Source organism: Oncorhynchus mykiss, chromosome 9, assembly GCF_013265735.2.
Source record: "Oncorhynchus mykiss isolate Arlee chromosome 9, USDA_OmykA_1.1, whole genome shotgun sequence".
NCBI classification, from domain to species: domain Eukaryota; kingdom Metazoa; phylum Chordata; class Actinopteri; order Salmoniformes; family Salmonidae; genus Oncorhynchus; species Oncorhynchus mykiss.
This window is the reverse complement of record NC_048573.1, coordinates 18995013-19009692: the sequence shown is the minus strand read 5'-3', so window position 1 is coordinate 19009692 and position 14680 is coordinate 18995013. Positions and strand designations below refer to the sequence as shown.

Genomic DNA, 14680 nt, shown 5'->3' with positions numbered 1-14680 from the left:
GCACAGATCTGGGGAAGCGTACCAGAAAATGTCTGCAGCATTAAAGGTCCCCAAGAACACAGCCCGGCCACATTGAGCAATCGGGGGAAAAGAGCCTTGGTCAGGGAGGTGACCAAGAACCCAATGGTCACTCTGACAGAGCTCCAGAGTTCCTCTGTGGAGATGGGTCAACATTTTAGGAGGTCAGCCAGCTCTGCAGCACTCAACCAATCAGGCCTTTATGGTAGAGTGGGCGACGGAAGCCACTCCTCAGTAAAAGACACATAAAGACTCTGACTCTCAGACTGTCTGTTTTAGTCTCTGCAGTATGTGTTTGTTAATGTTTTAGTGTCTGGGGTATGATAAGAGTTTCTCATACAAATGAATAAATAAGGTATTTAAAATGACTTTATTTACTGCAATAAGCAAGTAATCAAGACACATTTGACATTATTGTTGATATCCACGGATAGTCATTCATATGGCTGTATAAACTGAGGCAGCTATTGCAGTGCATTATAAGTTAGAGATGACTGTCAGCAGAAAGGTGAAGCAGATGGAGTACCCTTTCCAATTTCAGCCAACAGCATACATGCTCTCCCCACTAGGTGGCACAATCGCTGCTTTTTTCCCATCACCAATTCTCAGCAGCCAAACCAGTGGAGTCAGTTCCTTGAGCAAGTCTATGAAAACACTGCATTGTAGTGTATGGCTGGTGTCGCCACAAAATGTGTCCTCTCCTCTCGACTTCAAGACCATCAAAGAACAAGAAACGGGTAACATAATAGAGTTTATCCAGATTCTTCTTCCTCAGAATCAAAGGAACAGGAAATTCAAAAACGTGTCCAATCCAGTCTCTCTACACACTGTCACTCTGATCAGGATTCCCTCTGAGACTTAGTCTGACTTGTTTGGGGGCTGTGTGCCCCTGTCCCAGACAGGGCGTCAGTGACCTGCGGAGCTCCAGACGGGCGTCATGACACAGGAAGATGTAGAACAGAGGGTCCAGCAGGGTGTTGAGGCTCGTCAGGCCATAGCACAGCCGGTAACACAGGAAAATGGACCGCTCCAACTCACAGGGGTCATCTGTGAGGAGCAAGGAGACGAAACGGTACCCCCCGATGAGGTGGTAGGGTCCAAAGACGACGATGAAGATGACGGTGATGACGATGAGGATGCCTGTGATTTTGTGACGACCCTGGTCGGAGACGGATGGCGAGTGATGGAGAGTCACTCCTATGCGGGCGGAAGTGTAGCTGTAAGGGGAGGGTGCGGGAGAGAGATACAGAGGCCAAGGTCAAAGGTCATGTCAGATATATATGTTAGATGTGACTTAACAAGACTCCTCTCATTGACACATCCTTTTGCATGTAATGTGACATGTTAATATAAAGTTGTTCATAGTGTTCACTTCATATTTATCAAAGCATTATCGACGGACACATGTAGATGCAGAGTGCAGGCCACACTCCTTTTCTTTATGCAATCACACATAACATGTCAGCCAAGCATACTTCATACTCCGTTTCCCACTCACCCCAGTATACCACAGGGCAGCAGGAACCCCATGACAACCGTAGCAATCTTAAAGTGAGCATATCTGAGGCTGACGGGGTACTGCTCCAGACACAACAGCCTCTCCGCATCAAACACTGACGGAAGAAGCCCGCCCAAACAGAACAGAAAGGTCAGTGTCCAGACCGCCACCCCCAATACCGCCGCCACCCGCACGGTCCGAACGCCACGACTACTCAACGGGTGTACTATCGCCAGGCAACGGTCCAATGCGATGATACAGAGGAACACCACGCTAGCGTAGACGTTGACGTAGAAGACATAGCCCACGAACTCGCAGGCGGGGCGGCCGTAGGGCCAGCGGTGCGCCCCCTGGAGATAGAGGATCCAGAGAGGGAGGGTGAGGAGCTGGAGGAGGTCAGAGAGCAGCAGGTTGAGGATATAGACCAGCTGACAGCCACCCCCGCCGGACCGGCCCAGTTGGTACAGTCCCCAGAGAGACAGCAGGTTGCAAGGGAGACCCAGTGAGAAGGCCAGGCTGTAGATGTAGGTGAGACCAAGTGTGTCGGTGTTCAGGGGGAGGTTGCAGCTGTCATTGCTGTTGGACATGGTCTCTGACAGTCTCTGGGTGAGGGGGGATACCCTCAAAGTCCCTTGACAAGAAACCAGGTACTACAGTACACAGGTGCTTATTTCACCCTCTGGTGCAAATCTATATTCCCAGAGAGAGACAGTGGTGTGACAGTCTCTGGATTTATATCCATTCAATTCATTCATAAATGCAATACTTCTGATAGAAAAGGTGGAAATAGATGCACTCGACAGAGGAAGTTTTCTAATCCAAATCATTCATAAAATCTATAAATTTATGCATGTGATATGTCCATATTGTTTCTATTGGCTCCTAGAGTCAGGTATTCATCACGCAAATTTCATTCTGCTTAGGATCCAGTGATCTCAAATCCTGGTGGAAAACCTGGGGAGGAGAAGGAAGGATGAAGATGATAGGAGGATCATGACAAGATTAGTACAGCATTTCTACAACATTAAATCAGAACATTACACAAGCATGTACAGTATTGTACTATGTACAACAGTTGCATTGGAGCATGAGATTAAAAGTGAAACCCATACAATTTAAGCATAAAAAAAAAGAGAAGAAAAAAAAATGCCCAAAAAAACAACTTATTTTGAGAATCTTTTCATTCACCTCACCCAGACAGCTCTAAAAGTCCATGCAGTAGAAATCGTTCCACAAACCTCTTCTTCCCTCCAGCTGCTTAGTGTACAACACAAAGTGTGTCTGCTGCTGAAGGAACACAGCGTCATAATTCTCAGGGCCTTGTCTATTCTCTGATTGTTACCCTGGACAGGAAGCCCACTTTTCCAGGCTTTAAGGGCAACATCCTGAGAACCGCAGGAGAACCCCTTTCTTTTCCTGAACAAAAACACTCACTCCTCTCCTCCCTCTTTCTCCCTTTTCCCTCGTTCTCTCACCGTTAGAGGAGGAAAAAAATTGAGTGAGAAAAATTCTAAGTGCTTTATGGATGGTATTCTTGTAACAATCTATGAATTTGTGACCATTTCTCATGGTTGGGGAAACTAAGGCAAAGCATTTAAGAAACAAATATTCTGTAACATAACATATTTCCCTTTTGTCTTCTCTTAAACAATGGATGCCTCTCACTGCGTGTGTGTGTTTCTGTGTCAGAAAGCAGAGATAACAGGCCACAGAGGCCATGTGATGAGAGGATCAGCCTCTGCACCGGAGAAGGAGGAGGAAGCAACTGACAGGCTGAGATTACAGCCTAACAAAGAGACAGTGTAAATGCAACACAACGCGCACCACTCAACACTCAACAGAAAAAGGAGTGTGTGTAATGTCAATTGACTGTACTCGGATGACAGTAATTACATCTTTATTGAGACTTCTTACTGGGGCTTTTAGGTGGAAAAGTATGGGTATGACATGTTTTTCCTTTGAACAAACATATTTGTCGACTGTGGTATACAGTATAGTCATAATTTACACTAAGATTACTTTGTAGCTCAGGCACAGGGAAAAGCTACGACTACACAATTCAAATTGTTTGAGGAGAATGGGAGTGTGAGACAATGTTGGCTAGGCTGTATTTTTAACACATGATATCATAGAGAGGAGATTGTTATCTTTGTCATCTTGTACTTTCCCTCACCAGACTGAAATCCAATATGTTATCTGACAGTTCCATGGCACCACATTCCCTAAGGCCAGTCTGAATATAAATAACTTTTCATCAGTTTTTATTGAGTCATGTACCTCCCTTTAATGTTATTATGTATTTATGGTGGGCTTTGGAGTTATTTTTTGAATTTGTAAAATTTTTCTCAAGATTCTTTTGAGCAATTTTTAAAATCGTTGACAGAAAAGTGCCAATTGATGGTCAAATACGTACAACATCTAAAATACCCATCTTGGCCCATCTTTAGATTCATGTCTCATTCCAGCTTGGTCTTCCTCCTGGAGCTCCTGCAGCACAGCCTGCTGCAGACATAGACTGAGGCCCAGAGAGAGGCCCCGCTGAGGGCCAGGAGCAGCGCCGCCACGTCCAGGCTGTGGTAGGAGTACCAGGGCAGGCTGTAGGCTTCGGTGCGCAGGTGGGACGCTCCACCGTTCCTCATCACGTACTCAATCCAGAAGGTGGCACTGGCGAGCGGGGACAGGGGCGTGTCGCGGTGCAGGCCAGAGAGCTTCTGCATGTTGTGGCGGTAGGACTTATTCTCCAGCACATCCCTTAGGGCCTCCAGGAAGTCCTCTGTGGTGAGAGTGGCGGCCTCCAGCACCCGTGCCACCCCGCGCACCCGCAGCCGCAGGACATTGTCAAACTGGTCGAAGAGGAGCGGCAGGCCCAGCACAGGGACCCCGTGGTAGATGGCCTCATACAGGCCGTTGGTGCCTCCGTGAGCCACGAAGGCGCGGGTTTTGGGGTGGCCCAGGAGGTCGTTCTGGGGGAGCCAGTCCAGTAGCAGGGTGTTGTTCCCCAGAGAAATTGGTCTTTCTCCCAGGAACCTCCACACCACCTTGTGGGGCAGCTTGGCAAAGGCTTGGGCCACTGCTTCGGTCACCTCCTTAGGCAGGGCAGACACCAGCGTTCCCAGAGACATGACCACCACCCCATGCTTTCCAGAGCTCTGCATGAAGGCCTCCAGGTCAGCAGGAAGTGGCTCAGCTGGGCGGCACTGGAAGCCCCCCACATAGACCACATTGGGCATGGTAGGCCGCGGGAACTCAAAGACAAAGTCCACCCGCATCAGCCACACGTCTGCTGAGCGCTGCATGGAGAGCAGGTCAGCACCAGGGGGGAAGTGACGTTGGAGCAGGTTGACGTAGAGTGGCAGGATGACCAGGTGTTCCTGGAGGAGGATGACCAGGTAACGCAGGAAGTTCTCTGTCCTCTGAAGGAGGTCCATATTATCGCTGAACAGGGAGTTGTACATCGGAACATAGGAGGGCAGCGTGGGGGCGACAGTCATGTGGGCCTCGCCTGCGTTGAGCCAGCGGACATTATAAACCATGGGCATGCCTAGGTATTGGGCCAGGAGCACTCCAGCAGGGAAGGCAGGGTCGGTGAGCATCAGGTCAAATCTGGACACCCTCAGTTTGGCGACGAGGACGGAGTCATCCAAGATGGTGGAGATCATGCAGAGTGCCTCGCTGTGAAACATCATCAACATGGCCGCCGTGTCCTTCTGCTGCTCCAGGAAGCGGAGGACCGGTAACATCCTGCGGAGTTTCAGTGAGCGCTGCATCAGGATGGTGTAGAAGTTAGGACCCAGGTCCTCGCCCGCCGGAGGAGGAGCAGGGTTCACGGTGATAGAGGTGTAGACAGGGGAATTCTGGGGAATGTACCAGCTCTTGGCAGAGCGCAGCACGGTGAGGTTGTGACCTCTGGAGTGGAGCTCTCGGAGGATAACCTCCATGTTGAGCCAGTGGCTGCCATCCTCTGGGAAGACCAGGATTCTACCTCCCCCACTGCCGTTACTGCGGCAACCCCGAATTAAGATGAGGAGGCAGAGTATTCGTCGAAGGACCACCGCTGTTCCACCGCACATGCCCATTACGTCATTGGAGCTGGGAACAAACAACAAGAAAAAAACGTTTGTTTACGATCTCAGGAAAATGTTCTCTCTTCTCTTCTCTTCTCCACGATAGTATATGTTATATTTAGAAAAAGTATACAATAGAAATGGTTTTATTTTCATGAGCAGTTTTAGCATACAGAATGCAAGGACTGAGAAAGAGATTACATGGTCTGACTATAAAGTAGCTTTATCGAGGTATTGTCTTTTCTGTACAAAATAAATTCCATAGTCGACATGTCAGCCTCTGCAATTGGCAGATGTCCAAATGTCCACTGGGTTATTTTCTAAAGCTGTACATGCTGAAACACTAGATAAAACTGTTATGAAGGAAGGGAGGGGGACATTTTCTTACATTGTGTGGAAACAGTATTCCCATGTTATGCTACTGTGAGAATGAAGCATCAAGCCACACAGTAAATGCACGATATGATGTATTCTCAACAGAGTTGTCACCACCTCGTACCACTATGGGCAGATTGGTTCCCTAAGTTACCACACAATATAACTGTATGGTTTTTCAATCTGGATGAAATACAGAGATGAACACAGTACAGTGGACCTTATCAGTCAATTTCTTCCACTCCCACGTTATAGACCCTCTCCATTCACTGATGCATCATTACCGAATCAGTACAGGCATTACAAACACTACATGCTCAGTAGACACAGATACTACACAGTCCACACCACAGGAGGTTGGTGGCACCTTAATTGGGGAGGGTGGGCTTGTGGTAATGGCTGGAGCGGAATAGGTGGAATGGTATCCAATACATCAATATGCCATTCCATTCGCTCCGTTCCAGCCATTATTATGAGCCGTCCTCCCCTCAGCAGACTCCACTGGTCCACACACCCTTTAGCTTTGGCCATTTAGCTAGATCTGGGTTGCATTAATTAGGGCACACACTGCAACAAAACCTTTTGCAAAGGAAAACGAAAACAAGCGTTTCTAAGTTCAGATAGTGCCTCCTTGTTTGAGGCTGTTTTGTTGCATTTGGTGCCTAATGAAAAGGACATTGGTGCAATGACATCACATCTCAGGAGCTGAAACCCTAGACACAACCTGACTCTACACTGTGCTCCCATCAGGATCTGCAGAACCCGTCCTGTCTGGACGGGTGCAGCAGACACTGGACATGGGTGACCTGACCTGGAATGTTTATTACAGTGATGTGCAATCAGGTTATTCAGGGTAGGCAGTGGTTCCCTTGTGATAATCTAATGATTATGATTCTGGGGATTTTATGCTAGAAATATAAACATTTGCTAAACCTGCAACAAAACTTACGGAAAGGCCCCAAGGTATTCATGCCTTTCTTTCCATCCATTCAAATCCTTGACACACACAGCCATTCCTGACTCCAGTCACTGCCTTGCATGCTTTTGCTTAAACATGTTGTGTGGGTATTGTCTGGGGTAAGCTGTGCATATTTGGACGTGTCTACATATTTTGGTGCTCGCATCCCTTGAATTGAATGAAGTTAGCTACAGTTCAGTCGGACGTTTACATACACTTAGGTTGGAGTCAGACTAGGGGGCAGTATTTTCATTTTTGGAAAAATAACGTTCCCAAAGTAAACAGAATATTTTGTCAGGACAAGATGCTAGAATATGCATATAATTGACAGCTTAGGATAGAAAACACTCTAAAGTTTCCAAAACTGTAAAAATATTGTCTGTGCGTATAGCAGAACTGATATTGCAGGCGAAAGCCTGAGAAAAATCCAATCCGGAAGTGCCTCATGTTTTGAAAGCTCTGCGTTCCAATTGAGCAGTGAATGGGCTATCAACCAGATTACTTTTTTCTATGTATTCCCCAAGGTGTCTACAGCATTGTGACGTAGTTTTACACATTTATGTTGAAGAATACCCATAAGCGGCATTGTGCAAGTGGTCACCTGATGGCTCTCAGAGTGATTCTCGCGTAAAATACAGAAGTAGCCATTTTTCCAATCGGTCCTACTGAAAAAACAATTGTCCCGGTGGATATATTATCGAATAGATATTTGAAAAACACCTTGAGGATTGATTATACACAACGTTTTCCATGTTTCTGTCGATATTATGGAGCTAATTCGGAATATTTTTCAGCGTTTTCGTGACCACAATTTCCGGTCGATTTCTCAGCCAAACGTGAAGAACAAATGGAGCTATTTCGCCTACAAAAATAATATTTTTGGAAAAAAGGAACATTGGCTATCTAACTGGGAGTCTCGTGAGTGAAAACATCTGAAGCTCATCAAAGGTAAACGATTTAATTTGATTGCTTTTCTGATTTTTGTGACCAAGTTACCTGCTGCTAGCTGGACATAATGCTATGCTAGGCTATCGATAAACTTACACAAATGCTTGTCTTGCTTTGGCTGTAAAGCATATTTTGACAATCTGAGATGACAGGGTGATTAACAAAAGGCTAAGCTGTGTCTCAATATATTTCACTGTGATTTTCATGAATAGGAATATTTCCAGTAATATTTATGTCTGTTGCGTTATGCTAATTAGTGTCAGTCGATGATTATGCTCCCGGACCCGGGATGGGGTGTCACTAGAGGTTAAAACTCATTTTTAAACCACTCCACAAATGTCTTGTTAGCAAACTATAGTTTTGGCAAGACGGTTAGGACATCTACTTTGTGCATGACACAAGTCATTTTCCCAAAAATTGTTTACAGACAGATTATTTCACTTATAATTCACTGTATTACAATTCCAGTGGGTCAGAGGTTTACATACACTAATTTGACTGGGCCTTTAAACAGCTTGGACAATTCCAGAAAATGATGTAATGGCTTTAGAAGCTTCTGATAGGCTAATTAACATAATTTGAGTCAATTGGAGGTGTACCTGTGGATGTACACTGCTCAAAAAAATAAAGGGAACACTTAATCAACACAATGTAACTCCAAGTCAATCACACTTCTGTGAAATCAAACTGTCCACTTAGGAAGCAACACTGATTGACAATACATTTCACATGCTGTTGTGCAAATGAAATAGACAACAGTGGGAAATTATAGGCAATTACCAAGACACCCCCAATAAAGGAGTGGTTCTGCAGGTGGTGACCACAGACCACTTCTCAGTTCCTATGCTTCCTGGCTAATGTTTTGGTCACTTTCGAATGCTGGCGGTGCTTTCACTCTAGTGGTAGCATGAGACGGAGTCTACAACCCACACAAGTGGCTCAGGTAGTGCAGCTCATCCAGGATGGCACATCAATGCGAGCTGTGGCAAGACGGTTTGCTGTGTCTGTCAGAGTAGTGTCCAGAGCATGGAGGCGCTACCAGGAGACAGGCCAGTACATCAGGAGACGTGGAGAAGGCCTTAGGAGGGCAACAACCCAGCAGCAGGACCGCTACCTCTGCCTTTGTGCAAGGAGGAGCAGGAGAAGCACTGCCAGAGCCCTGCAAAATGACCTCCAGCAGGCCACAAATGTGCATGTGTCTGCTCAAACGGTCAGAAACAGACTCCATGAGGGTGGTATGAGGGCCCGACGTCCACAGGTGGGGGTTGTGCTTACAGCCCAACACCGTGCAGGACGTTTGGCATTTGCCAGAGAACACCAAGATTAGCAAATTCACCACTGGTGCCCTGTGCTCTTCACAGATGAAAGCAGGTTCACGCTGAGCACATGTGCACACATTTCAATGAAACATGGTGAAGCCCCAAAATTTCCCTCGCAAGAAGCCTGTGTTTCAGACATAAGGAAGTGGATGGCTACAAACTTTCTACTTTTAAACTCGGACAAAACAGAGATGCTTGTTCTAGGTCCCAAGAAACAAAGAGATCTTCTGTTGAATCTGACAAGTAATCTTGATGGTTGTACAGTCTCAAATAAAACTGAAGGACCTCGGTGTTACTCTGCACCCTGATCTCTCTTTTGACGAACATATCAAGACTGTTTCAAGGACAGCTTTTTTGCTGTCTCTGCCTGGCCGGTTCCCCTCTCTCCACTGGGATTCTCTGCCTCTAACCCTATTACAGGGGCTGAGGCACTGGCTTACTGGTGCTCTTTCATGCCGTCCCTAGGAGGGGTGCGTCACTTGAGTGGGTTGAGTCACGGACGTGGTCTTCCTGTCTGGGTTGGCGCCCCCCCCCTTGGGTTGTGCCGTGGCGGAGATCTTTGTGAGCTATACTCGACCTTGTCTCAGGATGGTAATTTGGTGGTTGAAGATATCCCTCTAGTGGTGTGGGGGCTGTGCTTTGGCAAAGTGGGTGGGGTATATCCTGCCTGTTTGGCCCTGTCCGGGGGTATCATCGGATGGGGCCACAGTGTCTCCTGACCCCTCCTGTCTCAGCCTCCAGTATTTATGCTGCAGTAGTTTGTGTCGGGGGGCTAGGGTCTGTCTGTTATATCTGGAGTATTTCTCCTGTCTTATCTGGTGTCCTGTGTGAATGTAAGTATGCTCTCTCTAATTCTCTCTTTCTTTCATTCTCTCTCTGAGGACCTGAGCCCTAGGACCATGCCTCAGGACTACCTGGCATGATGACTCCTTGCTGTCCCCAGTCCACCTGGCCGTGCTGCTGCTCGTTTCAACTGTTCTGCCTGCGGCTATGGAACCCTGACCTGTTCACCGGATGTGCTACCTGTCCCAGACCTGCAGTTCTCAACTCTCTTGAGACAGCAGGAGCGGTAGAGATACTCTTAATGATCGGCTATGAAAAGACAACTGACATTTACTCCTGAGGAGCTGACTTGTTGCACCCTCGACAACTACTGTGATTATTACTGTTTGACCATGCTGGTAATTTAAGAACATTTGAACATCTTGGCCATGCTCTGTTATAATCTCCACCCGGCACAGCCAGAAGAGGACTGGCCACCCATCATAGCCTGGTTCCTCTCTAGGTTTCTTCCTAGGTTTTGGCCTTTCTAGGGAGTTTTTCCTAGCCACTGTGCTTCTACACCTGCATTGCTTGCTGTTTGGGGTTTTAGGCTGGGTTTCTGTACAGCACTGATATATCAGCTGATGTAAGAAGGGCTATATAAATAAATTTGATTTCCAAAGTTGTGGCGAAATGGCATAGGGACAACAAAGTAAAGGTATTGGAGTGGCCATCAAAGCCCTGACCTCAGTCCTGTAGAAAAGTTGTGGCCAGAACTGAAAAAGCGTGTGCGAGCACGGAGGCCTACAAACCCGACTCAGTTACACCAGCTTTGTCAGGAGGAATGGGCCAAAATTCACCCAACTTATTGTGGGAAGTTTGTGGAAGGCTTCCCGAAACGTTTGACTCAAGTTAAACAATTTAAAGGCAATGCTACCAAATGCTAATTGAGTGTATGTAAACTTCTGACACACTGGGAATGTGATGAAAGAAATAAAAGCTGAAATAAATATTTCTCTCTACTATTTTTCTGACATTTCACATTCTTAAAACAAAGTGGTGATCCTAACTGACTTAAGACAGTGAATTCTTACTTGGATTAAATGTCAGGATTTGTGAAAACTGAGTTTAAATGTATTTGGCTAGCGTGTATGTGGACCTCAACTGTAGCTAGCAAAAACAACCTGACAAATGGATGCCTCAAATCATTTTCAAAGTTGGAATCATCATGTAATGTACCTTTTGCAGGGTTCGAAGAGTGGAACATCAAATATAATGAAAGTTAAGACCAGACAGAGGCAGCATACAACACGTGGCTTTATTCATGACAGTCAAGGCAACCACCATCTCCCTCATTGCTAGCTGTCGGGCAGACGAACAGTTAGTACTGCACTGTAGACTTGTTTGAAATATCATAACAAATTCATAGTTTTTACCCTGACTTTTAGACCTCTTGGACATGTACTTTTGCTTTGTATATACAGTGGGAATGGGACTTACAGTGCCTTGCGAAAGTATTCGGCCCCCTTGAACTTTGCGTCCTTTTGCCACATTTCAGGCTTCAAACATAAAGATATAAAACTGTATTTTTTGTGAAGAATCAACAACAAGTGGGACACAATCATGAAGTGGAACGACATTTATTGGATATTTCAAACTTTTTTTAACAAATCAACAACTGAAAAATTGGGCGTGCAAAATTATTCAGCCCCCTTAAGTTAATACTTTGTAGCGCCACCTTTTGCTGCGATTACAGCTGTAAGTCGCTTGGGGTATGTCTCTATCAGTTTTGCACATCGAGAGACTGAAATTTTTTCCCATTCCTCCTTGCAAAACAGCTCGAGCTCAGTGAGGTTGGATGGAGAGCATTTGTGAACAGCAGTTTTCAGTTCTTTCCACAGATTCTCGATTGGATTCAGGTCTGGACTTTGACTTGGCCATTCTAACACCTGGATATGTTTATTTTTGAACCATTCCATTGTAGATTTTGCTTTATGTTTTGGATCATTGTCTTGTTGGAAGACAAATCTCCGTCCCAGTCTCAGGTCTTTTGCAGACTCCATCAGGTTTTCTTCCGGAATGGTCCTGTATTTGGCTCCATCCATCTTCCCATCAATTTCAACCATCTTCCATGTCCCTGCTGAAGAAAAGCAGGCCCAAACCATGATGCTGCCACCACCATGTTTGACAGTGGGAATGGTGTGTTCAGCTGTGTTGCTTTTACGCCAAACATAACGTTTTGCATTGTTGCCAAAAAGTTCAATTTTGGTTTCATCTGACCAGAGCACCTTCTTCCACATGTTTGGTGTGTCTCCCAGGTGGCTTGTGGCAAACTTTAAACGACACTTTTTATGGATATCTTTAAGAAATGGCTTTCTTCTTGCCACTCTTCCATAAAGGCCAGATTTGTGCAATATACGACTGATTGTTGTCCTATGGACAGAGTCTCCCACCTCAGCTGTAGATCTCTGCAGTTCATCCAGAGTGATTATGGGCCTCTTGGCTGCATCTCTGATCAGTCTTCTCCTTGTATGAGCTGAAAGTTTAGAGGGACGGCCAGGTCTTGGTAGATTTGCAGTGGTCTGATACTCCTTCCATTTCAATATTATCGCTTGCACAGTGCTCCTTGGGATGTTTAAAGCTTGGGAAATCTTTTTGCATCCAAATCTGGCTTTAAACTTCTTCACAACAGTATCTCGGACCTGCCTGGTGTGTTCCTTGTTCTTCATGATGCTCTCTGCGCTTTTAACGGACCTCTGAGACTATCACAGTGCAGGTGCATTTATACGGAGACTTGATTACACACAGGTGGATTGTATTTATCATCATTAGTCATTTAGGTCAACATTGGATCATTCAGAGATCCTCACTGAACTTCTGGAGAGAGTTTGCTGCACTGAAAGTAAAGGGGCTGAATAATTTTGCACGCCCAATTTTTCAGTTTTTGATTTGTTGAAAAAGTTTGAAATATCCAATAAATGTCGTTCCACTTCATGATTGTGTCCCACTTGTTGTTGATTCTTCACAAAAAAATACAGTTTTATATCTTTATGTTTGAAGCCTGAAATGTGGCAAAAGGTCGCAAAGTTCAAGGGGGCCGAATACTTTCGCAAGGCACTGTATATTGGTCTTTTAGTGCCACCTATCAGTTGTAACTGTGGATGATACATTGGTCTACGACTGAGCTGAGTTGAGCAGTGTATCAGAGGCTATTGCTTGTGTATCTTGGCTACATTTGTATTTACATTTTGGTAAAAATTGTTTGTCAATATCAGTTAATAATAGCCTATGTCACTCTGGTTGTTGAAGTTATGTTGTATGGTGAAATTTGTTTATTTGTGAGTAAATCTGGCTTTGATAATAGCCAGTGCTTACTCAGCTACTGACCTCACCACAGGTCATTGGTTTATCATGTTTATCTGCTGCCCTTCCCTGCTGCAAGTCATCACAGTTAGACTATAGAACACCATGTACTCAACCCAGACACAAATTGCTTATTGGAAATTTGTGACAGGCACATGAAAAAGTATATGTTTTCATGTGTAGTACACTATTTTGTGTACATTGCACAGATAAAGACATTAGGTTACTTAAGACAGGAAAGATTGCTGTATAATGTGAACGTTTAGGAACCCAACGGTTGTGTGTTTGAATCTCATCACGGAAAACTTTTGCATTTTAGCTAATTATCAACTTTGCATTTACTTAGCATGTTAGCTAACCCTTCCCATAACCCTAACCTTAATCCTTTAACCTAACTCCTAACACTAACCTTAACCCTTTAACTACTTATCCAGCAGGTTACCTAACCTTAGCTCCTAAACCTAACCCTAACATTAACCCCTAGCCTAGCTAATGTTAGCCCCTTAGCTAACATTAGACACCTAGCTAACGTTAGCCACAACAAATTGAAATTTGTGTAATGTACACAAATGCAATATGAAGAAAGAAAATAATGTAATGTTGGCATGAAAATTGTCTAATACACACAGTGTACTTTTTCATGTGCCTGTCACGAATTTCAAATAAGTAATTTTACAATAAGCTGTTGATAGTCTGTACTGGAGGTTTACACAGGGTTCTGAACTAGAATCCATCAGCATCAACTGGCTCCACTCTCTCACAGTATGCTGTGCATCATTTAGAAATTATTCCCCTCAATTCAGTATATTACTTTGGATGATTATTATGGTTATTTCATCATCTCTAAAAGTCATGGAGCGTCCAGCCTTTTATCATATTTTATGCTAATATCCGGTTGAAAAATGATCCGTTTAAAAATGTAAATCTTTCTGTAAAGCAAAATGCATGCATATTGGTTTCTTTTTGAAAGATTCTTATTAAAATATTTTTTACTACAACAATATATGGTAACTATGTGATGTTTTTGCCTAACAAGGCAATAGAAACTATGGTAATCCAAACTTACAAAACATATTGTGAGATACAATACATAGAGCGATACAAAATATCTATCGCCTACTTCTTCAAGTTCACTCTCATCATATCACGGTAGCAGCAGTGTGCACGGATAGCCAGTCTCAGTTTCACTGAGAAGCACAGTTAGTGTTTAGTGAAAGACATGATAAACTCACTGTGACCTGTAACACAAAGACGGTCCCTTGTCCTCTTCCTCGTCGCTAGTTAATACACAAGATCCCAGATGGACTGGTTTTTATAATAGAGCATCACACCAACAAACAACCAACTAACTCCTCCTCTGAGTTAGATAAGGAAG

At 44.8% G+C, this 14680-nt stretch overlaps 2 protein-coding genes across 3 annotated transcripts; both read right to left on the bottom strand.

Annotated features, from left to right (window-relative positions):
* Positions 1 to 375: 375 nt before the first annotated feature.
* Positions 376 to 2142, bottom strand: si:dkey-165a24.9 (probable G-protein coupled receptor 132). Its single transcript, XM_021614991.2, has 2 exons — positions 1517 to 2142; positions 376 to 1235 (listed from the first exon to the last, which is right to left on the bottom strand). The coding sequence occupies exons 1-2, from the start codon at positions 2101 to 2103 to the stop codon at positions 839 to 841; spliced, it is 984 nt and encodes a 327-aa protein (XP_021470666.2). The 5' UTR covers positions 2104 to 2142; the 3' UTR covers positions 376 to 838.
* A 208-nt stretch (positions 2143 to 2350) lies between these two features.
* ugt5g1 (UDP glucuronosyltransferase 5 family, polypeptide G1) lies at positions 2351 to 14628 on the bottom strand. Of its 2 annotated transcripts, XM_036987513.1 has the most exons (3): positions 14538 to 14628; positions 3930 to 5605; positions 2351 to 2470 (listed from the first exon to the last, which is right to left on the bottom strand). In XM_036987513.1, the coding sequence occupies exon 2, from the start codon at positions 5590 to 5592 to the stop codon at positions 3973 to 3975; it is 1620 nt and encodes a 539-aa protein (XP_036843408.1). In that variant the 5' UTR covers positions 5593 to 5605; positions 14538 to 14628; the 3' UTR covers positions 2351 to 2470; positions 3930 to 3972. The 2 variants fall into 2 exon arrangements, with proteins under 2 accessions (XP_036843408.1, XP_036843407.1); XM_036987512.1 differs by lacking the exon at positions 2351 to 2470 and having other exon boundaries at positions 3399 to 5605.
* Between the last annotated feature and the right edge of the window lie 52 nt (positions 14629 to 14680).

Excerpts from the sequence above, each read along its gene's own strand:
- si:dkey-165a24.9 (XM_021614991.2), bottom strand. The coding sequence starts at position 2,103 with ATGTCCAACAGCAATGACAGCTGCAACCTCCCCCTGAACACCGACACA. Across the intron at positions 1,236-1,516 it reads CTGCCCTGTGGTATACTGGG|CTACACTTCCGCCCGCATAG; the intron begins GTGAGTGGGAAA and ends CTCCCCTTACAG.
- ugt5g1 (XM_036987513.1), bottom strand. The coding sequence starts at position 5,592 with ATGGGCATGTGCGGTGGAACAGCGGTGGTCCTTCGACGAATACTCTGC.